General features: G+C 48.9%; 1 protein-coding gene across 1 annotated transcript; it reads right to left on the bottom strand.

Annotated features, from left to right (window-relative positions):
• Nucleotides 1–9,158: 9,158 nt before the first annotated feature.
• Nucleotides 9,159–16,758, bottom strand: LOC138364319 (mucin-19-like). The gene is made up of 2 exons (XM_069323921.1): nucleotides 16,517–16,758; nucleotides 9,159–10,827 (listed from the first exon to the last, which is right to left on the bottom strand). Exons 1-2 carry the CDS (start codon nucleotides 16,756–16,758, stop codon nucleotides 9,159–9,161), a joined length of 1,911 nt encoding a protein of 636 aa, XP_069180022.1.
• Nucleotides 16,759–16,999: the final 241 nt, after the last annotated feature.

Raw genomic sequence — 16,999 nt, 5'->3', positions numbered from 1 at the left:
CTGCGTGTCCCGGTGGAAGCTGTGTATGGCGTTGAGCTTGTTACGGCCCACCGGGTGATTGTCAAGTTCGTGGGGGAGGAGGAGTATCGGGACTTCCTCCGGCGGAACGAGGGGCGTTCATTGTAGTTGCCGGATGGCGCCGGCTCCGTTACGATCTCGGACCGAAGTGGTGCCCTGACATATGTCAGTGTGCACGGTGCGCCCCTGGAGTTCCCTGAAAACCTTCTCCGACGCTTCTTCGGGAGGTATGGTGCAGTCATCAGTGTGCGGGTAAACAAGCTGTCCTCGGGGAAGTATGCAGGGAAGCAGACGAACGTCCGTACATTAGGTATGCGCCTGCGGTCGGATATCCCATCTTCTGTCCGGCTGCTGGGCTACTACGTTCGGGTGTACTATGCCCGGCAGCCCCGTACTTGTTTCCGGTGTGGCCAGTTGGGGCATCAGGCTGCCGGGTGCTCTGAGACACCTGCTGCGCCCGTTAACTTATTCCGGGAGGAGGATTTCTCGCCGCTCCCTCAGGGCGTGGATTCCGGAGATGAAGTGGAGCAGGTCCCAGTCGCTGCTGATGCGGCCCCTCCTGCGTCACCCGACATGCCCCCGGTGCTTGTTGCCCCTCAGCCGAGTGCGTCTGCGTCTTCCTCGACTCCTGCTGCTGTGCCTGGTCCTGCACCCTCGCCAGGTGTTCCGGCTGTGTTGGGTGTTGGGGGGGCTGTGGAGCATCCTGTTGCGTGCAGCCCGGTTCCCCATGTGGTTGAGGCTGCTGAAGTACTGCGACGGGCGTTGGTTCGCCCGGTTCGTGAGGGCCGTGGTTCTGGGTCCGCCTCCGGCTGTGAGGATGTGCGGCCAGTGCCCAAGCGTTCTAGGCGCTCTTCTACTGCTTGGGCTGATATGGAGGACTACGACGCGGGTGGAGCTTCGGGAGATGGTGTGGCGATTCCGGGTGCCTCGTGCTCTACGACGCTGGTGGTGGCTGATGTCCATGTGTCGGCTGTTGACGATGATTGTGCGTCTATTTTACCTCCTGTTCTTTCTCCTGCAGAAGGTTCTCCGCAGTGGGAGGTGGTTGCTCCTACGGGCGTGGATGGTGTGGATCCTAGTGCGAGCCGAGGCATCAAGCTGGTGCTGAAAAAGGATGCCAAGCGTGGGGGGTCCCAGCAGGTGCAACGTTCAGTGGTTGCCGAGGGGCCCTGTGAGGCAGCTGAGGAGGCTCCCAGTGTGCTGCCCATTGCCCGGCCTCTTGGGAAGAAGCCTCTCCCTCTCATCTTGGCCTCCGGAGTGGCGATGGAAGCTGACCATCCGTTGCATTTTGAAATTGTTGACCGTGTGCGTCCTGCTCCGTGGTGCCCTTCTACCATCTGGATTCGTCGGGCTAAGTGTTTTATTGTGGGTGTGCCAGAGTTAATGTCCGATCCTCGTACGCTCAATAGTGACCATGTTTCGGAGGACATTATGTTACTTTGGGAAGCGTACTGTATTCGCTTCCCGGCGGAAGAGTGGCCGGACAAGTATGAGATCTTTTCGTAGTCTGTGTGCTTGCTGTGTGTTTTCTTTTTCTTTTGTTTTCTTGTGTTTTTGATGTTGGCCCTTCAGGCCGGTGTTTAGTGACTTGTGTTTCTGCCTGATTTTTTTATTGTAATTGGCCTCGCCTTTTGTTACGGGGCGTTAATGTATTGATTTTCTGTTGCTTTACCTGTTGCCTCTTGTTGTATGTTTTGTTTTTTGGAGGTGTTGTTTTGTACTGTGATTGCTGGATTGTCATTGTATTCTGTTTTGTGCTTTGATGTATGCTGTATTTTTCATGTTTTTCTTGTGTATGTGTTTTGTTGTGCTCGGCTGTCGGCCCTTCTGGCCGGTGGTCTATTGTTTTCCTTTATGTATTCTGTAATTTTATTGTATTTAATTTGCATGCTCTGCATGTAAAAATAAAAAAAAAAAAATAAAAATACAGCAATTGCTGTACATACAGTGGCCAGATCTCGTTCATACATTCATACCAATATCCATACAGGCGGCTTTCAGGTGTAATCCGTATTAGGAATCTTGCACTATGTGCATATGCTATTGAACAAGGAATACACATCACAGGATGTAAAACACAGTCGTGACGTTGCATCCTGCAAGCTGGATGGCGATGGATGACTTTTCACGACCAAAGATCACATTCACTCCAAAAAATCTACCACCCGGTCGGTCGGGAGCCGGTCGGCCGAGCGGACAGCACACTGGACTTGTGATTCTGTGGTCCTGGGTTCGATCCCAGGCGCCGGCGAGAAACAATGGGCAGTTTCTTTCATCCTATGCCCCTGGTACCTAGCAGTAAAAATAGGTACCTGGGTGTTAGTCAGCTGTCATGGGCTGCTTCCTGGGGGTGGAGGCCTGGTCGAGGACCGGGCCGCGGGGACACTAAAAAAGCCCCGAAATCATCTCAAGATAACCCATACGGGTTATTCATGCCCGTGCCACCTCTTGGGAGGCTGACTCTTCGCTAATCAATCAATCGACGGATGACGGCTTAACAGGTGTCTTATTTACACTAACAATGTCCTAGGTGATTCACTGATCATGCAGCTGTTCGCTCTAACCATCATCGATGATTCAACCTCACTGAAGAATAGGATAATAATGGATCACTTTAGCACACTGGCCCCCTCCCCATCCAGCCCGTTGGCGTCGTGAGAGGGGCTTGGTGGACGGCTGCCGGAGTGTGATGCTCCGTTGGGCAGTCCTCTGTCCTTTTCTGGCCTTGCACTCCTGCTGCTGTCTTCTCCAATTGTGCCGGATCGCTTTTCCTTTTCCTTATGTTTCGTTTTTCTCCCCCCTCTTCTCCTATCTGCTTGTCGTTTCCTGCCGACCTTTTGCTTGTTTTGGATTCTTTCTTTGGACTTCTTTTATTTTGACGCCCGGGTGCTTGAGGAGGCATACTATTGCACCCGTAGAACTGTAGTACCCAACGTCTCGAGCGAGGGGAACCTTTTATTGTCAATCCCCCTTTCGTCGCTGAACCCGCTCTCGACGGACTGACGGTTCTTAAGGTGGCGTTTGTGGGGCGTATACTCACGACGCACCCCTAGGGGGCCCCGGCATGATCGGCGATAGCTTCCTGCTGGGTGTCCTGCCTCTAATTGTGGCTCCATGGTGGGTATGGGGGCACATTCGTGGATGAATTTGTCATTTTTCGTCTCTATGTCGTTGAATGTTTCCGTTGTACCCTCTCAGGCTCGTGGGGTGGGCGACCAAGCCCCCGAGTCGGCCTGTATTGGAAGACCAGGCTCTGTAGCTCCCGCTGCGTTGGGCCCCGACCTTGCTCCTCCTTTGACCGTCCTGACTTCTTCCCCCAGCTCCCCTCCCTCCTCTGTGGTTGGGTCGAGCCTCCAGCCCCCGGTGGTGACCACTTTGTCCCCTGGTGTGGCTAAGTCTTTCGTTGTGACTACTGCGCCTTTTGACCCCTCTCTCTCTAGGGGTTCTCAACGCCGTTCGCGCCCCAACCGCACTCGCTCGATTCCTTCTCGTGCCGATGCGTATCAGGCCTTGTTTGGTCCTGCTTCATGGGCCAAATACTTTGATCTCCTCCCTCTTGATTCTGCGCCTCCTGACGATTTCTCCCTCCATCGGCATCTTGTAGATTCCGTGGATGCGTCTGTTACTTTCAACCCCACTCGTCTCGGTACACGTGTCGTTGCTGCTCCTTCTCAGGATGCGGCTTCCCGCTTGGCTGCCTTATCTTGCCTTGGCGAGACCCCTGTTCGGGTCTCCAAGAACGTTCAGATGAATGCCAGTGTTGGCACTATTCTCCTCCCACCCTATGTTGCAACCGGTGTTCGGAATCTGCAGGATTGCCACGATGATATTCGGCATATCCTTGATGCCCAAGGCCATTCTGTCCTCCAGGTTGACTCGTTTACTCGTCCCCCTCGTGGTCGTCGCCGTCAACCCCTTCGCGTTGTGAAGATCACCTTTGATGGTAGGACCCTTCCATCCTCTGTCATTCTTGCTGGTGCTAGGTGCTCTGTCCAGGAGTATATTCCTTCTCCTCGACTTTGTAACAAGTGCTGGAGGTTTGGGCATGGTGCCCTCCGCTGCTCTGGGACTCTCTCTCTCTGTCCTTTGTGTGGGAGTGAAGGTCACTCTAAGTCGGAGTGCACTTCTCCCCAGGCTCGTTGCCTCAACTGCGGTGAGGCCCATCCTACCTTCTCCCGTGCGTGTGTCCATTACAAGCTTGAGGCAGCCGTCCTCAACCTGAGGCACCGGGAGCGTTTATCTTTTCCTGAGGCGAGGCGCCAGGTTCGCCGGCTCCCGCCTTATGCTAATATCTCTTATGCTCGCGTGTTGCGCTCTTCCTCTCCTCGTCCTTCCCGCCTTCCTCAGACTCACAACCGTTTCCGGGCCTTGGACCCTGATGCGCCCACTGCCCCCTCCTCTGTTCCTTTGGGTTCTCTCCCGAAGGATCCTCCTCCTGGTCCTCTGTCTGGGGTTCCCCTTCCTTCTACCCGGTCTGTCGTGTCTTCTGTGTCTTCTTCCTCGTCCCCCTCCGATCCTCCTTCCCATCCTCTTCCTCCATCTATCGGCTCTCCCCACCGTCTGTCGGTGCGGGCGGATGTCCATCGCTCTCCTAACGGCCGTCGTGTGTGCTCTCGTTCGGCTTCTCCTGTTGAGACACTGGAATCCGTTGCCCGGTACGTAGTTGCTGGGACACCGGTCTCTTTAAGTCAGAAGCGTAAGCCTGGCTCCTCTCCTTCCTCTTCCCCGGCGGGTAAGAAGGCTTCGCTTTCTTCCTCAGCTCCTCCTTCTGGCTCTGTTGCTCCTTCCCCTCCCGTTTCAGTGCTTGCGCCCCCTGTTCCTGCTATGGAGGTTTCTTTGGCCCCTGCTTCCCTTTCGGTTGCTGCTCTTGCTGGGGTGCGCTCCCCTCTTTCTACTCCCCCTCCTCCTGCTGCTGTCCTTGACGGCTCCTCTCCGTTGTCTCCTCCTCTTCCTCCTCCTCCTCCTCCTCCGGACCTTGCCCGCCCACCTCTGATCTGTTCTCCCGTTTCCTTCCCTCCGTCTTTGCTCAGTTTACCCATGCCCCCTAACCCTGACTTTGCTGACCCTGATCCCGACCCTGATATTCTTTAACGTGCTCTGTTGCTCTTTCGCCTTTGTTTCTTCCTTGTTCTCTGTTTTTGTCCTTTCTCTTCTCGTCGTTGTCCATTCTTCAATGGAACGTTCGAGGTTATTACGCCAATTTCCTCGAACTCCAACTTCTGATTTCGCGGTTTTCGCCCCTTTGTGTCTGTCTCCAGGAGCCAATGCTTGGTGCTCGTCCTAGTCGTTTTCGTGGCTATTCCTTTCTCTCCCCCCCCCCCCCCAGCCATTGCTGGGGCTTCTAATTCTTCTGCTCTCTTGATTCGGGCTGATGTTCCCTTTGTTCCTTTACTTTTTCCTTCGCCTCTCCATTGTTCTGCTGCTCGTATCTTTGTGGGGAAATGGTACACAGTTTGTTCCATTTATCTCCCCCCGAGTGTCCCGCTCTCTCTTCCTGATTTGAAACACCTCCTGGACTCCTTGCCGGAGCCTGTGCTCCTGCTGGGTGACTTCAATTGTCGTCATTCTCTTTGGGGTGACGTTCTGACGAATACCCGGGATCGCCTCCTTGAGCCGTTTCTCCTCTCTTCTTCCCTCTCTCTTCTGAATTCTGGTGAGCCCACTCATTTGGACTCTCGGACTCGCACCCTTTCTTGTCTTGATCTTTCTCTCTGCTCTTTTTCTCTTTACTTAGATTTCACGTGGCAGGTTCTTGATGACCTCCATGGAAGTGATCATTTCCCCATCCTTGTTTCCTTTTTCTCTTTTCGCCCTTCCCTCTCTTTCCCTAGGTGGCAGTTTGCTAAGGCAGACTGGACCCTATTTACCCTCAGTGCTGCTCTCCCTGACCTCTCCCTTCTGCCTCTCTCTCGCGCTCTCCTCCTTTTTCATGCCACTGTCTTCAACGCTGCCCTCCGCTCTATTCCTCGCTCTTCCTCTCGGGGTCCACGGAAGTGCGTTCCCTGGTGGAATGCGGACTGTGCTCGGGCTGTCCGCTGTAAGCGTGCATCCTGGAAGAGGCACCGCCGTAGGCAGACGACCGATTCTTTTCTTTTCTTTCGGAAAGCGAGTGCGGTGGCCCGTAGGGCCATCCGTACGGCTAAACGTGAATGTTGGGCATCTTATGTCTCAACAATTACGTCCGAGACCCCTCTGGCCCAGATCTGGAAGCGTATCCGCAAGATAGCGGGTAAGTTCGTTCCCGATGTTTCACCGGTCCTTCACCTCCATGATACTCTTGTGGCGGACCCGTTGCAGGTCGCTTCCGAACTGGGTTCCCACTTTTCTTCTGTTAGCTCTGGTCTTCATCTTCCCCAATCTTTCCTTCTTCGTAAACCTGTCCTTGAGTCTCGTCCTTTAGATTTCTGCACTCATCTTCAGCTTCCCTATAATGATCCCTTCTCTCTCTCTGAACTTCGTTCTGCCCTGGCCCTCTGCGGTTCTACGGCGGCGGGCTCCGATGGTATTCATTATGAGATGCTTCGCCATCTCCCTCCGAGCACGTCTCAGTATTTACTGAGTCTGTATAATCGGATCTGGGAGTCGTTGTCAGTCCCTGAGGACTGGCTCGATGCCGTTGTCCTCCCTGTTCGCAAACCGGGGTCTCTGGGTACTTCCCCTAAGGACTTTCGCCCTATTGCTCTCACAAGTTGTGTCTGCAAACTCTTTGAACGTATGGTTAACGTTCGTCTGATGTGGTTCCTGGAACACCATCACCTCCTCTCCCCTTCTCAATTTGGTTTCCGCAAGTGCCGCAGCACGACAGATGTCCTGGTGAACTTGGAGGTCTATATTCGTACTGCTTTTGCTGCGAAGACCTCCGTTGTTGCCGTCCTTTTTGACCTAGAAAAGGCTTACGACACCACTTGGCGTTATCATATCCTATCTCAACTTCATTCTTTTGGCCTTCGTGGTCATCTCCCTCTCTTTCTCCGCAGCTTCCTCTCTCGTCGTTCCTTTCGGGTGCGCCTTGGTACCGCTCTCTCTCCCTCTTTTCAGCAATACGAAGGTGTGCCCCAGGGTAGTGTTCTGAGCACTACTCTTTTTCTTGTTGCCCTCAATGGTCTTCTTTCCTCTCTTCCTTCTGGTGTCTTCTCCGCTCTCTATGTCGATGATCTTACCCTTTGTTGTCAGGGTGATGATTCGCCTCTCCTTCAACGCCGGCTTCAACTTGCAATTGATGCCGTGTCGTCTTGGGCCACAGGTCATGGCTTCAAGTTCTCTACTTCTAAGACTTGTGCCATGACTTTTACGCGGAAACGGGTTGTTCTTCGTCCCTCTTTGTCACTTTATGGTCATCCCCTTGAATACAAAGATTCCGCGAAGCTTTTGGGGTTATTCCTTGACACTCGTTTGTCTTGGTCTCCCCATATCTCTTACCTCCGTGTTGAGTGCTCTAAGGCCCTTACCCTCCTTCGGATCTTGTCCCATACTTCTTGGGGGGCAGATAGGCGCACTCTCCTTGCTTTACATTCCTCTCTCGTCCTGTCTAAGCTCGATTATGGTTGCCCTGCTTACTCGTCTGCTTCTCCTTCTACTCTTCGCCGTCTTGATGCTTTGCACCATACTGGGTTGCGCCTCAGTTCTGGTGCCTTTCGTTCGACTCCCATCCTTAGCTTATATGTTGACACTGGCTTCCTGTCTCTCCAGGACCGCCGTGATCGCTACTGTCTTCGCTATCTTGCGCGGTCCTTGCAACATCCTTCCTCTCGCCTCTGTCGTGCTTTAACTTTTACCCCTCCTGCGGTTCCTGTTCCTCTTCACCACCTCCCTCTTTCTGTCCGGTTATCTCGCCTACAGGATTCTCTCTCCGTTCGTATTTCTGATGTTTCTCCTCGTGTTGTTCCTTCTTTGCCCCCGTGGAGGGTCCCTCTTCCGCGGTTTTGTACTTCCTTGACCCGTATCACTAAAGCTTTTACCCCTCCTACGGTTCTAAAACGCCTTTTCCTCGAGCACTTTTCTTCTCACTCCCGCTCCGTTTCTGTCTTCACCGATGGGTCTAAGTCAGCGGACGGTGTTGGCTACTCTGTTGTTTTTCCTGATCGCACTTATATGTGTCGCTTGCCTCCGGAGACTAGCATCTTTACAGCGGAACTTTATGCTATTCTCTATGCTCTTCGTCTCCTGCTTTCTCGTTGTCAGTCTTCCTTTGTGGTTGTTGTTGACTCTCGTAGTGCCCTCATGGCTCTCGGGTCCTTTAATCCGGTTCATCCAGTAGTTGTCGAGATCCAGCATTGGCTGTTTCTCGTTCACAGTAAATTTAAGTCGGTTGAGTTTTGTTGGGTTCCCAGCCATATTGGTGTGTCTTTAAATGAGCGTGCGGATGCTGCCGCTAAGGAAGCTGTCCGTTCTTGTCCCATCTCTCGTAAAGGCATTCCGTATTCCGACTTTTACCCGGTTATCCATTCCTCAGTCCTTACCCGTTGGCAGGCTTCTTGGTTGTCTGTTACTGGTAACAAGCTACGTACTCTTAAATGTTGTTTCCTCGTGGCCGTCCTCCTTCCACCGTAACCGGCGGTGGGAAACAGCTCTGGCGAGGTTGCGTATTGGCCATACTCGCTTAACCCATGGTCACTTGATGGAGCGCCGCCCTGCTCCTTATTGTCCTAGTTGCATTGTCCCTCTTACGGTCGTGCATGTCCTTCTTGAATGTCCTGACTTCCAGGACGAGCGTGTGTCTTGCTTTCCGACCGCCCCTCGCGGTCACCTGTCCCTCGATAGAATTCTTGGTGACTCGGATACTTTTGATATCGTTCGCCTTATGCGTTTTTGTTCTCGTATTGGCATCCTTGGTGATATTTAGCGCCCTCTGATTATTTTGCGTATTTGATGGTGCTGCATAGCCTTCCCGGTTTGGTGCCTTCTTTTGATAATTACTTACTTACTTACTTTAGCACACTGGAATACAGTCTTTAGTGTGAACTTAATATTAACAGCGAATGTTCAATACATAATTCCTGGTGTTCATAAATAATAAAAGTTTCCTGTGAAGTTAACTTAACGTGGTAAGTTAGACGTCACTTATTTCTTCCTTATTGGCCAATCAAATGAGAATCAGACAGAATCCCTCACCGTAAAGAATCCTTCTCTTGCAGAATCCCTCAACTTAAAATGCTGATGTCAATATAGGAAGTTTTCTCAGGCTTCTTGAGATTAAACAGCCCAGCAGATGAATTAACCAATGAGAAACAGCCACTGGTGACTGCTCCATTGGTCGAGTATATACCATCACTGACGTCACTAGTCAAGTATATACCACCACTGACGTCACTAGTCAAGTATATACCACCACTGACATCACTAGTCAAGTATATACCACCACTGACGTCACTAGTTAAGCATATACCACCACTGACGTCACTAGTCAAGTATATACCACCACTGACGTCACTAGTCAAGTATATACCACCACTGACATCACTGGTCAAGTATATACCACCACTGACATCACTAGTCAAGTATATACCACCACTGACGTCACTAGTCACGTATATACCACCACTGACATCACTAGTCAAGTATATACCACCACTGACGTCACTAGACAAGTATATACCACCACTGACATCACTAGTCAAGTATATACCACCACTGACGTCACTAGACAAGTATATACCACCACTGACATCACTAGTCAAGTATATACCTCCACCGACATCACTAGTCAAGCATATACCACCACTGACATCACTAGTCAAGTATATACCACCATTGACATCACTAGTCAAGCATATACCACCACTGACATCACTAGTCAAGTATATACCACCATTGACATCACTAGTCAAGCATATACCACCACTGACATCACTAGTCAAGTATATACCACCATTGACATCACTAGTCAAGCATATACCACCACTGACATCACTAGTCAAGTATATACCACCATTGACATCACTAGTCAAGTATATACCACCACTGACGTCACTAGACAAGCATATACCACCACTGACATCACTAGTCAAGTATATACCACCACTGACATCACTGGTCAAGCATATACCGTCACTGACATCACTAGACAAGCATATACCACCACTGACATCACTAGTCAAGCATATACCATCACTGACATCACTGGTCAAGCATATACCACCACTGACATCACTAGTCAAGCATATACCACCACTGACATCACTAGTCAAGCATATACCACCACTGACATCACTAGTCAAGCATATACCATCACTGACATCACTGGTCAAGCATATACCACCACTGACATCACTAGTCAAGCATATACCACCACTGACATCACTGGTTAAGTATATACCACCACTGACATCACTGGTCAAGCATATACCACCACTGACATCACTAGTCAAGCATATACCACCACTGACATCACTAGTCAAGCATATACCACCACTGACATCACTGGTCAAGCATATACCACCACTGACATCACTAGTCAAGCATATACCACCACTGACATCACTAGTCAAGCATATACCATCACTGACATCACTGGTCAAGCATATACCACCACTGACATCACTAGTCAAGCATATACCACCACTGACATCACTGGTTAAGTATATACCACCACTGACATCACTGGTCAAGCATATACCACCACTGACGTCACTAGACAAGTATATACCACCACTGACATCACTAGTCAAGTATATACCATCACTGACATCACTAGTCAAGTATATACCACCACTGACATCACTAGTCAAGTATATACCACCACTGACATCACTAGTCAAGTATATACCATCACTGACATCACTAGTCAAGTATATACCACCACTGACATCACTAGTCAAGCATATACCACCATTGACATCACTAGTGTGACATCATGACTCCTGGTCTAGACCATTGGGAACTGACCTGAAGGGTTTTCCTTACCTGAGTGAAAAGTTTCTCTAGGAATTTCCTCCTCACTTCTCTCCATCTCTCTCTTGCCTTATTTAATACCTGTGCCTCCCTCGGTCTCCATGCCACACTTGGTCCGGGAGACATCTCCCGTCACGCAGGGTGCAGTTGCGCCTCCACAGATCTCCAGTATCATCTTTTGATACTGGTAATGGCTCGAAAGGGCCACCACTTACGGGCTATTCATGCCCGTGCCACCTCTTGGGTGGCTTAATCTTCATCAATCAATCATCTCGGTCTCCGCTCCTGTGTCACAGTTACAGCCCCGCTCCTGTGCCAGGTAAGTCCACTACGGGCTCACCATAGCCCGTGCTACTTGCCCCGCTCCTGTGCCAGGTAAGTCCACTACGGGCTCACCATAGCCCGTGCTACTTGCCCCGCTCCTGTGCCAGGTAAGTCCACTACGGGCTCACCATAGCCCGTGCTACTTGCCCCGCTCCTGTGCCAGGTAAGTCCACTACGGGCTCACCATAGCCCGTGCTACTTGCCCCGCTCCTGTGCCAGGTAAGTCCACTACGGGCTCACTATAGCCCGTGCTACTTGCCCCGCTCCTGTGCCAGGTAAGTCCACTACGGGCTCACTATAGCCCGTGCTACTTGCCCCGCTCCTGTGCCAGGTAAGTCCACTACGGGCTCACCATAGCCCGTGCTACTTGAAACTGTTAGTTCCCAGTAGGTTAATCTTAAACAACAACAACAGCCCAACCTAGAGTAAATAAAATCACCACCAACAAACTCACACCTCAACACAGCCCATCTACACCAGAGATTAGCAGAAGGTTCGCCCTCTGCAATATGGTATCTTCAGGCCACCAAGTTAGAAAGGTTAAATATCCCAAAAGGAATCCACAGGGAAATAGCAGTTAGGTTATATAGACTACGTCTAGGTTACAGATGCAACTGGGAGATTAGTGAACCCCGAGAGAGAGTGCATCTTCTGCCAAACTGTCACAGGAAAGCCATTACTTCACTATCTTCTGGAATGTGAAGCAACCAATGAACTTAGAAGAGCTTTAAGAGTCCCTGAATCTTGCAGTAACCACCCTGAAGGCATCAACATTGCCACTCTTCTGGTCAAAAAAGGTGTCCAGCAGTTGGAGACCCTCATCAATACTGCCCAGCAGTTTCCTCCCCCACGATAGCAGCCTGACGATTAAATGCATCCTCAGCACACAGTGTACATTTAATAAAGAAAAATTCTACCACTTACGGGCTATTCATGCCCGTGCCACCTATTGGGTGGCTTAATCTTCATCAATCAATCAATTTCGGTCACGTCACACTTGACTTGATAATAGTGCAGGACGGACCGAAACGTCGTCGTCTCATCATCTTCTGTTGCGCGGGTTGCTCAACATATCTTCAGTCACGTTATTGTGACTCATTGTTGCACATAAGACTGACATTGCAACCCTGGGTGTACTGCAGTCATACTGACAGCCAATCCCTCGCATTTCATTTGACCGTTCTGTATCTAAATTTCTTGTTATTTAGAAACATTTTGACCAAGTTGCAAACCTCCTCACGAACGCCCAGTGTTGCATATTGTTCAGTAGTTTCCAATGTGGTTCTTTATCAAAGATCTTCAAGAAGCTCGAGATAAAAAAGTTGATTTTCTGGATGTAATTTTCGAAATCCCTGTTTGGTTATATTATGTTGAAAAATGTCAAGAACATTTCGGAAACAGGATATTCTTGTGAGATCTGCAGGCTGTCTGGTATTTATCTTCTTAAGAACATCGAGGAAATCTCCTATTTTCTTCAAACAAATTCTTAGATTAAGACGAATATTTTGATTTTTCACAATACTTCCTTTGAGGTTTGTTGGAGAAAAAATATTCAAAATGATGGATTTATTGTGAGGTTATATATATACCAAATTTTTAAGCTCATATATCAAAGTTATTTTCAAATAACATATCTTATTCCGAGTGAATAATATATATATATATATATATATATATATATATATATATATATATATATATATATATATATATATATATATATATATATATATATATATATATATATATATATATATATATATATATATACTGGATCACCACTACAATTTTGTCCCCATTGCTTCTGAGACACTCGGCGCCTGGGGTAAAAGTGCTACCAGTTTTTTGAAGGAACTGGGTTCTAGGCTCATTGAAACAACAAGGGGCCCAAGAGCTGCAAGCTTTCTTTTCCAGCGCCTCAGTGTGGCGATACAGAGGGGAAATGCGCACTGCATCCAGGGTTCCTGCCCGCCATCTGAGGAGCTGGAGGAACTCGACAACCTATGATAAACATCTTTGTATCCCATATGTAACTCCTTTTTTGTAACAAAGTTCAAATAAAGTAAATATATATGTGTACATACAAAAGAATGGGGGTGGTAGGAGAAGATAATATTTGTGTTCAGTGAGAAACCACAAGGTCTCCTCTGAATACTTTTTATTTTCTTCTTCGAGGCTATGGGTCCCCACATTGGCACCAGAGGTGGTACCCTCACAAACTTTATATATATATATATATATATATATATATATATATATATATATATATATATATATATATATATATATATATATATATATAATATCTTTAGAACACTTTCCCATCAGGAGACTTAAACCGTAGCCAGTATGGAAGCCTCACAGCAACTGGCAAAGATGGTATGCCTTTAACTCACTACACCAAACTCAGACCCTTAAAAGAGATGGTAATTTTGGGATATATAAACCCCCCAAAGATCACCACCTCCCAAGGGCAAGTAGAGCTAGCCAGAGGTCACTCACGTTCTTTCATCAAGTCCTTGTTAATATGGGAGAACACTGTGTCTATGCTTAATGCACTAACTTGCCTAAACACGCAAGTGAAGTTTTACAACTTTAGAACACTTTCCCATCAGGAGACTCGAACCCTAGCCAGCACAGAAGCCTCACAGCAACTGGCATGTTGCTGTGATGCTGTGACGCCAAGGGATGCATTTTGCTAGGCACCACCTGGAGTGAGGTGGTACAGGACGTGATTGAGATGAATAAGTGGATGAATGGCATATTGGATATTAATAGACCATTAAATCCCTATGTTCTTGCTTCTACTGTCTCTTGTGTTGGTTCGGGGTCTTGAAGTGGGTAGAATGTAATTATGTGTTAACTGGTTATTGATTGCTGGTGTTGACTTATTGATGTGTAGGGCCTCGCTGATGTCCAATCTTCTGCTGCCGTTATACCTGTCGATTATTTCAGTGTTGCTTGTTAAAATTTCACTTGTTATGGTCTGGTTGTATGATTGTATGCTCGTTGATGGAGCCCTGTTGTTTGTGCATAGATTATCGCCTTGAGGTGTTGTTGTCTTGCCAATACACTGAGATCTTTGGGGCTGACTGTCCCCAAGTGGGCATGTGAAGGCATAGACGACGTTGGTTTCTTTCAAGGCATTCTGTTTGGTGTCTAGAGAGTTCTTCATGAGTAGGTTGGCAGTCTTCTTGTTTTTGTAGTAAATCTCTGTCTTCAGAGGTTGCATGGTGTTTCACCTTTCTTTTAATAACGTCTTCAACATAACCGTTAGAGAAGCCATTATTGACTAGGATCTTCCTTACTCTACAGAGTTCCTCGTCGACCTGCTTCCAACCAGAGCTGTGAGTGAGAGCTCGGTCGATGTAGGCATTGACATCACTTTGCAGACGAGGAGTCACAATAACGTGGCTGAAATACATTGACCTATCCACTCACTAGAAAGTGAAGGGACGACGACGTTTCGGTCCGTCCTGGACCATCCTCAAGTTGATTGACAACACTTTGCTTGTACCTGTCTAGGCAGTCACTATTGGCTTTAAGGCACAGTCCTATGTTCGTTTGCATAGTGTAGACTGCTGTTTGAAAGCCTCCATTCCTTTCCACGATTGTTGCATCTAGAAAGGGCAGCTTCTCATCATTCTCCATCTCATAAATGAAACTTAACACCGAATGCTGCTGGAATGTTTCTTTCAACTATTGCAGACGTCCGACATCAGGTACCTACATAAATATGTCGCCAACGTACCTGCAGTATATATGGTACTGCTTTATGATACTCATGTTAAAAAATTTGCGAACAGGACACCTAGAGGAGAACCCATGGCGACCCCATCCACGTGTTTATACATGTACCCATCGGCACTCAAGGAGGGGGTGCCTTTTTAGTGCAGACTTCGAGTAACCGCCTCAATATGCTCTCTGGTATGTCTAGAGTAGGACAAGTCAGATCACAATACACTGTCCATCATCATCCTGATCACAATACACTGTCCATCATCATCCTGATCACAATACACTGTCCATCATCATCCTGATCACAATACACTGTCCATCATCATCCTGGTCACAATACACTGTCCATCATCATCCTGATCACAATACACTGTCCATCATCATCCTGATACATTTTATATTTTTTATTTTTATATTTGTGAAAGCATGCAACATAAATACCATAAAAACAAATACAAAAAAGAAACCAACAAAACAAACAAAAATTCAAACAAAAATACAAATACACAAGTCAGCCCAAAACGATTACAAAAGCATCACACGTTATAAACAATACAAATGAACAATCAAAAACCTGAAGGGCCCACAACAAAAAAATCGAAACACATCAATGTGCCAAAGGAAAGGAACATACGCGAGAAGGCAACGCCTAAACATATTTATGCAGATAATCCTTTTCCGGAAACCACAAACGGTCCGCTCATCTTCCTGAAGACGAGATATCCCGCCAGACCTCTCTCGAGGGTGCGAGGTAAAATCAGAAACACCAGAGATGAAAGCCTGCATGCTGGGCACCCACATGGTGGATGAGCACCATGGAAGCGGCCGCACCTGGCCCTCCAGACTGGGTCCAGACTCCTCATCAGCAACTGATATGGCGCTCCCCAACGAGGCAACCACCCGGGCGACACCACAGGGCCCAAACTAGCAATGAACCACAAGGCACCAGGCACAGGTGCAGAACCCCCACGTCAACTATCTTTCTTAAGAGCTACCATGAGTTAACGGGCTGCATCATCTTCCACAAGGGTTGGGTACCATCTCCCACTGCGGGAGCCCACATGGGGAACACAGGAACCTACACAGTGCTCCCCACACCAGCACCCACATCTGACGCATGGACATCTGCTACCAGCACCTCCGAGACCATTGGATCATCACCAGTCACAGACCCCTCACCATCAGTAGACACGCAGTTCACAAAATCCCCCACGTACTCCCAGGCAGGACCATCCGAGGCCAGTACTAATTAAGAGTGCCACGAGTGCTTAGGGTCAGGGACCAGGTCATCTGAGTTCTCTACCGCCACAGAATCCAACTCCAGAGTGACGCAGAGTCCTCGACCTGGCACAGGCATGTAAAACCTCAACAACGGCTACGACCAGGGGAGGGGGGGGGGGTTCTGGCCCAAGCATAACAGGAGGCGGTGACCCCCCCACACTCCACAGGCATGACAGGCAGAAGAGGCAAGCAAGCTGAGATGTGAGCCACGGGATAACAAATCACAGCAGCTGGAGAAGAGGGAAGCAGGGAAAGGTCGACCCACCAAACCACACCCATTTTGTCGTCACACACGGCCGCCGCAGAAGACGCAGGCGACGACGGCACAACACCCAGCGTCCGATCCTCATTAGCTGCAGCTTCTCTACATACACACACTCCATCCAAGGGCTCACCCACACCCTCTGGAGCCTCTTCAACAATCAGTGCAGGGAAATCCTGCTCGCAGAATAGATTAATGTGGTTAACAGCGCCTGCAGGGCAGCCTTCAGGCGTGTGGCCCGACATCCCACAACGGAAACAGGTCCGCGGCTGCCGGGTGTAATAAACACACATGTAGTACCCCATCAGTCTGACAGAGGAACGGATGTCAGATCGTAGCTTCATCTCCAGCATTCAGATGCTGTTGAGGATGCTCTTCAAGCAATCAGAGGATTTTTCAACTATTGCCGCCAGAGGAGGCTAGTTTATTGTGCACCCCCATACTCATCCTGTGAGTGGTAGCACAAAAAGCATTACAGATGGCACA

The sequence above is a fragment of the Procambarus clarkii genome, chromosome 13 (assembly GCF_040958095.1).
Source record: "Procambarus clarkii isolate CNS0578487 chromosome 13, FALCON_Pclarkii_2.0, whole genome shotgun sequence".
NCBI classification, from domain to species: Eukaryota; Metazoa; Arthropoda; class Malacostraca; order Decapoda; family Cambaridae; genus Procambarus; species Procambarus clarkii.
The sequence above is the reverse complement of the archived record's forward strand: the minus strand, read 5'-3'. Positions and strand labels throughout refer to the sequence as shown.